Here is a 12627-nt window from a genome sequence, read left to right on the forward strand (position 1 = left end):
TTCCACTTGACAAAGCTGAGTGAGTACCTAACCCATTGCTATACCCATTGTGCAAGTGCGTGACTGGGTTGTATGACCTTATACAACACAGTCATGAGACCTGATAAAATGGTATGCATGCTCACTGCAATATAGAAGTACTACCAATCCACCGTTTGGCTGATGGAGTCTTGTTTATAAATTTGTGCAGCATGCTAGGTCTATTGCTATAGAATTGGTATATATATATATATATATATATATATATATATATATATATATATATATATATATATATATATATATATATATATATATATATATATGGTCTAGACACAAAAAAAACTATGAAAAGCAAAAGAAAAAATTAAACATTTTCTCATCTCACTATATTTTTCTTTTATATCTTCAGATCTGGGATACTGCTGGCCAGGAGCGCTTTCGCAGTGTTACACATGCCTACTACCGAGATGCCCATGGTGAATCACAACACACACAAACATATTGTAGTTTAAGTACAGGTACATGTTTTGGCAAAAGAAAACTTTGTTTGTTGCTGGTCCTGTTCCCACGGTTCCACTCATTTGTTTTGAGACCTAACCTAAAGCACGAAAGGTACTTGTGGGGGGACAGAGGGAAGGAATTGCACCTACAAAAACAGTTAGTAGTTATGCACTGTGCTATTTTATTTCTTAACATTGCAAAATTTTTCTACAAACTTTCTGAAATTTACCAAAAGGTGATGTGAGATGTGACTTTAAAGTGGCCTTTAATGCTTTATTAATATTTATACAAATGTTTTCAATTTTATCACACAAATATATCTTATACTTGCAGTTTATATTCATCATAAATAATTGAATCAGTAGGCCATTTACATCAGTAGTTTCACTGCTGCCAACATAAAATGTTTAAGTGCAAAAAAATGGTTAAGTGCATCTGCCACTAGATGGCCACAATTATGTTTTTGGGTGTATGTAGGTATGGGTTAAAAAAGCATAAAATAATTTTATTAAGCTTGTTTAAAATCTAATATTATGAAAATATTTGTTCAAAAATACAGGAGAATATGACAATACAACGCATGGTTACAAGGCAATGACAAATGTGATAACAGAATATATATTGTCTTATGACCATGCCTTTCATTATATTTATATAATATATATTTTATATATATATAAATTAGTGCAGCACGCATTTGTTTGACCATTTTTATTCAAAATATAAATAAATACATATAAAATTCTCCTACGCAACACATTAATTAATGACATCCTTTTTTTACTCAAAATATATAAAACATTTTTTAAAAGCTTTTCAAAATTTTTTTTTTTATGCAACAGTTCCTTTGACCACATGGCTTGGTTCTTGCTCAGATATGCAGTGTCAGCTGTGAGGTCTTCTATAGAGAGGTGTGTGCCTTTCCAAATCATGTCTGATCAATAAATGAAGAATGAACACCAGAATACAAAGCCCTTGCATTGTGAAGAATAGCTAGCATATTTCTCCTGCTATGTTATGACTGCACAAGCAAATAGGGTGGTTGCTCCCAAAGCGTGACCACTATGTGACTGACACAGTGGTGCTCTCAAATGATACAGCCCTGTAGCCAATGCCGGACACATTATTGTTCCAGTGGAAATGTATTTAAGTCATACAAGTTAGTGACAAAATGGATTATATTCGTTAGTGACAGAGAAACTCCTGTCACAGACATTAGGTTCTATTTCTGCTTGGGTCTATTTGTATTATGTTTGGGCTTATTCTTGCTACTAAACGTGGCCCCGATCAGTACAAATGATACATTATTATACTGACCAATGACAAAGTATACATTTTACTGATTCATAATAATCACATCATGTTTTTAGTAGATTATACGTATGGTCTAGTGGTTAGGATGCGGCGCTCTCACCACTGCGGCCCGGGTTCGAACCCCGGTCAGGGAACCAAACCCAGCCACTCTCAGTGCCGGTCCCAAACCCGGATAAATGGGGAGGGTTGCGTTAGGAAAGGCATCCAGCATAAAAACATGTGCCAAATCAAACATGTGGATGATCCGCTGTGGCGACCCCTAATGGGAGAAGCCGTTTTATACTAAAAAAATATATATTTGTAATGATAAGAGACAAATAATTGATTTCTCCAGTGCTCTTAGAATTGCTAATCATCCATACTTTCCAATGTGGATATGGACAGATATTTGTCCATACTAGTAGTACTGTAAATGTCTACAAGGTAGTCAGTGTGTTACTCAATGCAGTTGTTTTTGCTTTCATAATGTAGAGGAAAGGAAAATGTGAATTCTATTCAGTAGTCATTACCATTGCATTCAAGTCTCACTTAAGTTTACCATTGCATATTATTTTATTTACATGTTTGAAGATAATACTGTAAATTGAAATTATCAACATAACCTGGCAGCAAAGTGGTGCAATGGGTGACATTACAACATCAAACTCTATGTCCCAAGTTAGATCCCAAGCCCAAGGTTAATGTACAAGTTAACTTTTTTATTTTTTCCTCATATTTTTCATGTTTGCATGGCTTTCCTATAGGCCACATGGGTTCTATTTCTGTTGTATTGGTGCATCCATTGTATATACCTGCCTCACACCCAATAATTATGAAAAAGGGTCTACTCTACCCTGTCATGCATAAAGTGGTTACAAAACCATTTTGTACATGGTAACTTAAAATTTCAATCCATCAACCCATATAAGTTCCACTAAAAGAAGTTAAAAACTGAGTTAACTAAAATGTTATTCTTCTTGGGAATGGAGGTAACTGCACTAATTTCAACTGCCAGGTTTCCCAAGCTGTAGAATCCCTGCATGTGAGGGTGTGGAGGAAGACTTAAGAAACAATGTTAATTGAGCTCTAGGTCCTTGTTTATTCACACATGCTTTTTACAAAAAAAAAATCTATAAAACTAAATGGTGCAACAGAAACAAAGTAGCACATAGGGCATGTGTGTTCTGCCCACTCAACCTTTTAATTGCAAAAGATACAATTGCTTGAACAACACATTATGTTAATGAGCCAAATGTTATAGATATATAGTTACGGTTTCCTGTGTGGCAATGGTAAAACTATAAATTGATTGATTGCGATAAAAGTCAGATTAAAAGCTATCTTACATTTTTTAAAGGATTACCAGGCATTGCTTCCATACAGTTAACCTTGATATTGCCTTTCTTAATTGTGAACTTTCACCATCTGCCACAACACCGGAGTACCACCATGCTGCCCCGTATAAACATTCAATGTGGTACCCAAACCCACAACCTTGAGATTAAAAGTTTCATGTGCTTTCAACCAAATAACGTTACAGTCTGACAGTTATCCTCACTGTATACATTGTGCAGAGCTGCTTACATAAAGAATAATGAACTCAGTAAATCCAAGAATAAAGTGCATCCCCAAATTTCTTGTGAATGAGTCCGATTAATTTAAATATCAGAAATGTCAACACGAATTTTGAGATCATTAACTAGCAATTCTGAAATAATATAGATTTCAGGCACTGTAAATTAAGAAGTACTAACAACTGAACACACAGCAGTGTTTTTCTTCTTAGCAGATTCCTGAAAACATAGAGTGCATCTCTCTTATGAAGCCAGTATAATAGAATTACTGATTAAAATGTTGCAGTCTTTAACTGCTGATGTGCTTGAGATATACTAGAGAGAATAAACAAGACCAGGCCTGTCACTCATGACAACTAGCATCAGCAAGTTCTCCTAACCACTCCAATTGCTTTGAATGACAGCCTACTTAACTTGTAAAGGGCATTCTGAATTCCAATTGGAGGAAATGGAAAGTTAGCTAGAAAAATGTGTCTAACAGTGACCAAGAATTGCATGTTTCAGAGTGACCAAGAACTGCACCAGGTCATACTAACATCAACACCACATTTTACTTAACCAAATACTGATGAGACACAACAGCCTAAATTCCTGTGCACTCATATGAGAGTAGTCTGCTTAATGTAAACTGACACATTAGGTTTCCTTTCATATGCATTATATATCACAGCTTTTATCATTTTATTTTTTGTCTTATTTGTTTACAGGAGAAATGCAGGCATCAAAAAGTATTCCAACAAGCCTATTATTTAACAAGCTCAAAAATATGCTTGTACTTGTTTTGAAAACAGTGGATTAATTTAGATTAAAAAGCATTCAAAAGACATTGTGCCACAACTATTGTTAAATTACAGGGGTAGTGGTATTTCATGAAACAAAACATGAGGGTCTAGATTGTATGTGGCCTTGTTGATACAACAGAGAATATTTCTGTACTTCTGAGTTTCTACAAGTTTAACACGTAAAAACGTAGTTTTTTACAGTCTAAGTAGTTAGCGGCACGTAGCGGAGCTGAGCATACGCAAACACACCGGCACACGCGCTGACGGGCATGAACATGCAATAACGGACCGGGAGTGTGGGTGAGTGAGCAGTTTATATAGGAGCTTGGGGAGAGTGAATAACAAGCTCCCGGTGTGCGTGATTTGAGCTGAGAGCTTGGGAGCACGCGGAAGCAATGACAGCCACTGCAAGGGGGCGTGGCAGGTGGATTCCTGACAATATGAGACCCACTTAGAAAATTGATAATTGGTGAAGAAAAAAAAAAAAGATTGATCAGCAACTCCAGTGAAGCACTATTTAAATTTCAGTTATGTAATCACTTCTGAGTGAAACCTTGAGAGCTGGGTGGTTCCATCAACTTCCAGGAGCTAAAATGTGGAATTTTAGGGCATATACATTATCATTCTGGTTAGCAGTTGCTCACTGATTTTCCTCGTCCTTGCCAAAGCTAGGGGAACCAAGAAAAAAGCCAGTCAGATAAGAAAATGCATGCTAGCTGCCAAACAGCTCCATCAAAACCCAGTCCCTTAGCCCAGGCACCAACCAAGTGCTTTTGGTTCACCTCATATGGTTTGCCATCAGACTGATTGTGGTATTAGTACACATGAGGAAAATGGTGCTTACTGATATGATGAAGGGTCAGGAATGTGGAAGCACCAGAACATTAGGCTTAATAAAGAGTATCCTGGTGATGAAAAAAAACAAAACAACAAATAATTGCATTACATCTGTTCATAAACACAACTTAAACACACCCAACAATAATGAAAAATTATTCTTAGCTTAAAAGACCTAAATATCTTGAAATGCTGTTTTATGTTTTGCCCCTTTAGTCTTCTAGATTCCTTATGTAATCTACACTCTCTGTACGACGAGTTCCCCGTGTATGTTTCCAAAATCTCTTTTCCCCTTAATTTGAAGTTCCCCCTCATTTCTTCCCTTAATGTCTTTTTGATTCTGAGCTCATTTGAGTTTCTTCTCTTTCTTTTTGTCATTGTTTTATCTTTAATTCTGTATCCCTTCTGATTTCTTTTCTTTATTTATTATCTTAAAAAATGTTCTCCCTTTTCTGTCTTTCTTTATATCTGAACAGCATGGTACTGCCCTGTTGCAAGGCACAGCTCTCTGTCTGCACACAAAGTGGAGGGCTTATAAAGAGGTGCGGCCAGGTGCGGCACATTTAGGCTGATTACTTACATGAGGGCGTCGCATAGCAACCGGTTCAAGGTCTGTGATAAAAGCCTGTGTAGGTGGCCACAGATTCGCTGTGAGGGTACTCATAGTGTTACATTGTGCTTAAGAGTTGGTTAGCAAAGCTGCAGCAAAACTGAATCACAGAGAACAAATGTAAGACTAAAAGTCCATCAGAGAGAGACACTAGTTAAAATTATTTACAACACTGCTTTGTTAGGTAGAGCAGAACCTACTCAAATAGTTCAATGCTGAATTCAGGAATACAAAAATGGTGTCATGCATACACCTTAGGCTTATACGCACCTTGATCTTCTCTCTACTTATTAAATTAAATCTAAGACACAGGTTTGACAATATTGTGGCAAGATGACTGGCATGTGCACCATTTATTTAATCTGTTATGACTAACTGCTGAGTAATGTCAAATTTCCTCTCAATATACACTACCTTGCAAATATGTAATTGCAGTGCTTTAGCTTTGATTATAATGTATATTTCTAATGGCGTTGTTTCAGCAAAGCTGTTTCAGTTAAATATTTTTTGTGTCATTCAAGATCTTTTTCTGACCAACTAATTCTGCAAAGTGGACAGTTCACAACTATTCTTTTAGCTTTTGATAATGTATTGGACAGTTCTGAACCCAATTTCAGGGTTGAAATAATGGTTTTTCTATGCCAATAATTAATGCCTTCTTCTGAAACACAATAAACTCTATTCCACAACCACATGACTGTTTAAAAAATAAGAAGCTACTACTCCAATTACAGTATGGAAAAGATTTTTTGTTGCCAGATGAAATAGCTGAAATACATTAATCACTGCAATAATGATCCAATGCTGACAGGTCCTAAAGTGTTTACTTATACAGGTATACATCCAAACAAATATGCATACCGTAATTTCCGGACTATTAAGCCGCACCCACTGAATTTGACAAAGATTTTTATTTTGAACATAAATACGCCGTACCTGTCTATAAGCCGCAGGTGCCTACATTGAGACTAATAAATTTTACACAGGCTTTAACGAAAGACAGTGACTGTAACTATAGGAGAAACACAAATAAAGACATTTCCTGACCAAGAAAGTGGAAAACCAGACTAGACCTGGACAGGTTAGACCCAGCTAGACTTTAGAAAAATAGTTTTTTTTTCAGAGAGAGAGAGTGAAACATCTGGCACAGTTTTCAGCACACACACAACATGCCCCAGAGTGTAACCTGTCTTGGATGGACCCATTATCTGTTTTCCTGTTTTTTGTTGAGTATTTGAGTTTTGGCCTTCTGTCCACACCGAGATACTGTTTATATCTAGGAGGAAAGTAAGTTCCCATGTTGTGGGCATGTTTAAAACACTATTTGAGCTACAAGTGTGGCCTGAGCAGATCCACCTCTGTTCACATTTAATTTTGCTATAAAGTACATTTACCTTTTTTGTCCTATGAAGGATGTTGGTTATGTGTCTGTCATTAACCACTGTTGTATTACCTGGCCAAGTTGTTCTATATGTGGTTGTAGCATATACGTTTTTTTTTGTTGTTGTTTGTTTAGAATAGCTTGGTTTTTCCCCATTGACAACACTCTTGTATTCATGTTGGTCTATCCATTTTATCAAGTGCAATCTTCAGAAGTAAAGTAGACATTTAGAGCTAATAATTGTGTAAACAATCAAGCTTACAGGGCAACAAAAAACACCAACCTGTTACATTTTGTTCACTGGAAACCAGGTGGGTTCACACAAAATATAAGGCAGTAGCCCTCTGAGCTGTCTTTCTGCTTACACCTAAAATTCATTAAAATGCTGTAATTCTTCATTTCATAACCTCAATTGACAATGTTTGTTAAGCCTTGTGCTTGTGTTTTGATAAAATAAGAAAAGCATTTGTTTAATATCTTACCATCTTTTACTTCTTCCATTGCTTATTTTAGCATTGCTCCTGCTGTATGATGTCACCAACAAAGCATCGTTTGACAACATTCGGGTAAGAATGTCTAGCTAGCTATTTAGCTTTCTATCTATCTATATAAAACACACATTTGTGCTTCTGTGGCAGACTCTTGTTACACTCTACATGGCCACAGTGTGTAAACCCCCTTTTCTGGAAATGCTAAACTAAAATTTGGATCATGGCTGTAGCATTTTTAGGTGAGACAGTGATGACATTGCATTTCATTCCTAAGACGATTAATGGGGTGAGGTTGGAGATCTGTGAAGGACACTCGAGTTTTTCATTCCTCACTTGTTTATGTTCACATACTTCTTGTGTCTTGTGGTCAAACCGTGTACATTAATTACTTATTCAAAGGATTTATTAAAAAGCCCCCCTTGGTTTTTAACAAACAGTCCGAGGTTTTTACTCTGCACATTTCATTCAGTCAGGTTCAAGTCTTTTTTGCCCACAAAAGATGCTTTTAGCAGTCTCTCAATAAATGCTCAGTCTGTGAAGTAACAGATGCAGCCCCACAAGAAATGTCAAAGTTGTGCAACACTGCTCTGTTAAGCATGATCAAGAACCAGTATGAATTAACCCTGTGGCAGATTTATACAGGTAAAGTTCCCAGACATTCTTAGAAAGAGCTCTTGAGGAGGAGCTGATGGCAAAGAAAGTGAGCACATTAGGATAAAGGCACATTGAATTATTTCCATTATATTTTTACATTTATGGCATTTTGTAGATGCCCTTATCCAGGGCAACTTACAAATATCCTGTTTGTATTTTGTACTTTAGTACTTCACTATATGACCAAGAGTCTGTGAATACCTTCCTGTCACATCCACATGTGGGCCTTCCCTAAACTGTGGGAAGCGCACGATTTGTGGAATATCTTTGTATTCTTTAGAAAAACAAACTTCTTTGTTTTTTGTGGATTTTTCGAAACCACAGGTGTGATTGTCTTTAGTATATATTTTAGTGGAGCTTAAGGTTTGGTTTGGCAGGTCTAAAATTATTAGGTTACTTTACTCTTTATTAAGAATGGCATAAATTCATGCTCTTCTATGTTTATGAAAATTTTGTTCTGCTACATTACCATATTCGAATCATCTCTCTGCTCTGGTGTCATAAGTGAGATCATTGTACCATGAGAAATATGCAGCTTAGCTATTATATAACAGTTTAACTTTAGCTATGCTTATTTTGCAGCTCAGCTCCCTTATTTCCATTTGTTTAAGGAACAGTCTATAGTATATATTTTAGTGGAGCTAAAGGTTGGTTTGGCAGGTCTACAATTATTAGGTTTGCTTTACTCTTTATAAAGACTGGCATAAATTCATGCTCTTCTATTTTTATGAAAATTTTGTTCTGCTACATTACCATATTCGAATCATCTCTCTGCTCTGGTGTCATAAGTGAGATCATTGTACCATGAGAAATATGCAGCTTATCTATTTAATAACAGTTGAACTCTAGCTATGCTTATTTTTTAGCTCAGCTCCCTAATTTCCATTTGTTTAAGGAACAGAGTAATTATAAAGCTTAATTCTGGGATTTAATTTTATTATAATTTTTATTATCATACTCTTTGCTCAATTTAAGAAGCTACTACTAGGATTTTAGGTGATTGATGTCATAACCTGCACTTGTTAAAACAGTCCCTATTTTTTTTTCATCACTGTAGACCACAGCACAGCCACACCTGTACAATCAGTTATATATGAAATTTCTCTCTGCATTTCTACCAGTCACAACACAGAGGCTTCAGTTTTTTTGTTTGTAATTCTGTTTTAAAAAATAATTCAATATTGTTCTTGAGTTTGCCCTATCCTTGTGTATTCTGTTTTCTGGTTGTCAAACTGGGATGGCTTTTGTCATTTTGTCATTTGTGCTGTAATGTATATGTGACAAATAAAGGCTATTCTATTCTATTGTCATTTCTTTGAAAGTCGTAACAGCATCGGCCTAAGATATATGAAATGACTGAGAAAATAAAAAATATTTTTTGTGTACTAAAAGATGTATGACTGTATGTAAATGCTGAACTATATTGTGTGCAGCTCATGTTTTGCAAATGAAACCATAATATCAACAACATATTGGTGGATGGGTCTGTAGCTGTGTTGTATCAAAAGGATCGATTCTTACATTAAATTATATTGATCCTTTTTGAGATTATTTTCAAACAAGTGAGTTTTATATTGACTGTTAGTACTTTGTGTAGTAATAGTCATGGATTGGGTTTTCAGGAATTTAATAATAGAATGATGAGCTTTTCATTAATACTTACCTAAGTAATTGCAGCTGCACAACTCCACTCCTGCTTTTCTAAACAAAATCTTCCCATCAAAATTAAAATTCAGAAATGCAATATACATATATGTTGCACTAATAAAACAAAATATATGTAAAAAATACCCCAGTTATGTTGTCTTAACAATAATTCTTATATTTCACTTTTACATTTTTATTTGAATACCCCCTTGTTTCTGCTATCTAGTCAGAAACTTATTGCATTCAGACATCTGTATGTACAAGCTTTTGTTCCATGCTTGATATCCAGATTTTTATCAAATCTCATTTCAGTTTCATGTTCACAAACTTGTTTTCTCATACTTAACATTTTGCTGATCGCCGACCCACTGCCTGTTTGCTCTGTATGATATTGGATATTGATTTGTATTTGTCTGCCTGTTTATCAATAAAAGTATTTATATGGCACTTGCATCCATCTGTATCCTGCGTGACATAACAGGATTGATACCTTTTGTTGTACCATTAAATAAATGTTTTTAAAAGCAGGAGAGTTGACCAGTCAAAGCAGAAAAGGCTCCTCTAAAACACGCACAGATCTCGGGTCGATAACCATACCAGATCGTCTGGTTGCTAAGGGGGGCCTCCGATCTCCGAGGATCTGCGAACCTCCGGGTGGCCCTGAGGGCTCTTTGGAGCTGTGTATGGCTTCCTAGCACAGGGAATTCTGTGCGTACTTGGCCCAGGGAAGGAACCGGTTCCAGCTCGCTTGATCTTGGTTGCAGTAGGACCGGAGGTAACCTCCCAGCTCCTGTATCTTCCGCTCTGGCTGGCCATTAGTCTGTGGTTGATACCCGGATAACAGGTTGACCGTAAACACAAGGACCCGGAAGAACTCCTTCCACACGTGGGACGTGAACTGGGGCCCCCGGTCTGAGACAATTTCTCCCGGGGGGCCGAAATTGCGGAACACATAGCGGCTCTGCGGTCTCTAGGTCTGTGGACAGAACTCGGAGGGGAACCAGTCTGCAAGCCTTGGAGAAGAGGTTCACAGCCACTAGGACGCAGGTGTTCCCATCAGAGTTGGGCAGATCCGTAATCAACTCAACTCCCAGATGGGACTACGGCCGTTGCGTGGTTGGCAGGGGGACTAGTTTTTGCCGCTGGTAGGTTTTGTGGGGTCTTTCACATAGCGTAGACTGATCAGCCTTGGACGTATCAGTAGCATGCTTGGACAAGGAGAAGGGTCAGTCTCCTAACCAGGTGGCCGGAACCTGGGTATATTTGGTGAAATGTTTGTTTAATACTTATTTCAATAAATGTAACCAAAAAGAAGTTATTTGTAATCTATTTAATGTTAATAATGATGGATTTTAAAAAGGTTCCCTTATGGTCTAGTGGTTAGGATGCGGCGCTCCCACCGCTGCGGCCCGGGTTCAATCCCCACTCTCAGTGCCGGTCCCAAGCCCAGATAAACGGGGAGGGTTGCGTTAGGAAGGGCATCCATCGTAAAAATGTGCCAAAGTTTAATGATGGATTTTAAAATACTGGTATTAATATCAAATATACTGGTTTTGAGAGTAATTGATATAGCATTAAAAAGATAATAAGTGGTATTCAACATCCATACACCATTCTAGTGGCATCACCAACATATCACAGTTGGTCCTTTTAATCATAAAAATTATTGGCTGATGCGCCAAAGAAAAAATTCAAAAGCAGGTAAAGCCATTAGATTGAAGCAAGTCCATGAAAAAGGGTCTAAACCCTAAATCATATTCATAGCTTCAGTTAAAAAGTAAATAATCACAGCAATAATAATGTATGAAATAGTACAGGATATAAAATGTTGTGCCTATGTTAAAGCTTACAGCTTCTAGTAGCATACATCAAAGCACAACATGAAAGCATTTTTCCCCCAAGATCTATAACTTCAAAAACCATGTCACTCTCTTCAAGGACTTTTGCGGCACTAGAAACACATGGTTAAAAATATCAGCAGGCCAAACACTGTTATAGAACATCTTTTCTGTCTCTTTTACTATCTCTCTTGAAATTTTTTTTAGAGCTTGCTTATGGTGCACCGGTTATTTCTTCAGAAACATAATTAGCAAACAACATAACATAGAACCTCGCTTATTATGTGATTATTCCACTGTGAGCTATGAAAAAAATCATAAAAACAATTATCTATCTATACCTAAATACTGTACATGCATACATACATACATACATACATATATACACATATATACTATATGTTGTTATAAATTTTCTACATATTTCAAACTGCAGAATACTTCTTCTTCTTCTTCTTCTTCTTTCGGCTGCTTCAATTAGGGGTCGCCACAGCGGATCATCCGTCTCCATACCACTCTGTCCTCTACATCTGCACTTTCACACCAACTACCTGCATGTCTTCCCTCACCACATCCATAAACCTCCTCCTTGGTCTTCCTTTTTTCCTCCTTCCTGGTCGCTCCATCTTCAGCATTCTTCTACCAATATAACTCATGTCCCTCCTCTGCACATGTCCAAACCATCTCAATCTCGCCTCCCTCACCTTGTCACCAAAACATCCTACATGCGCTGTCCCTCTAATAAACTCATTTCTAATCTTGTCCATCCTCGTCACTTCCAACGAAAACCTTGACATCTCCAGCTCCTCCTCCTGTCTTTTACTCAATGCCACTGTCCCTAAACCATACATCATCGAAGGTCTCACCACAGTCCTATAAACGTTCCCTTTCATTCTTGCAGATATCCTACTATCACAAATCACTCCTGTCACTCTTCTCTACCCACTCCACCCTGCCTGCACTCTTTTCTTTACTTCTCTAACACACTCTCCATTACTTTGCACTGTTGACCCCAGATACCTAAACTCCTCCACCTT

At 37.1% G+C, this 12627-nt stretch overlaps 1 protein-coding gene and 1 long non-coding RNA gene across 2 annotated transcripts in view; both read left to right on the forward strand.

Annotated features, from left to right (window-relative positions):
- LOC310739802 overlaps nucleotides 1-12627 on the forward strand; it is a 351802-nt gene that overhangs the window by 261353 nt on the left and 77822 nt on the right. The gene's annotated exons all lie outside the window — the stretch shown is intronic.
- rab26 (RAB26, member RAS oncogene family) overlaps nucleotides 1-12627 on the forward strand; it is a 90375-nt gene that overhangs the window by 48916 nt on the left and 28832 nt on the right. The window contains exons 4-5 of the mRNA XM_083565971.1: nucleotides 392-458; nucleotides 7474-7526. Of these exons, the coding sequence (XP_083422097.1) occupies nucleotides 392-458; nucleotides 7474-7526 (120 nt within the window). The remainder of the gene's footprint in view (nucleotides 1-391; nucleotides 459-7473; nucleotides 7527-12627) is intronic.

This window comes from Silurus aristotelis (assembly GCF_946808225.1).
Source record: "Silurus aristotelis genome assembly, chromosome: 17".
Lineage (NCBI taxonomy): Eukaryota > Metazoa > Chordata > Actinopteri > Siluriformes > Siluridae > Silurus > Silurus aristotelis.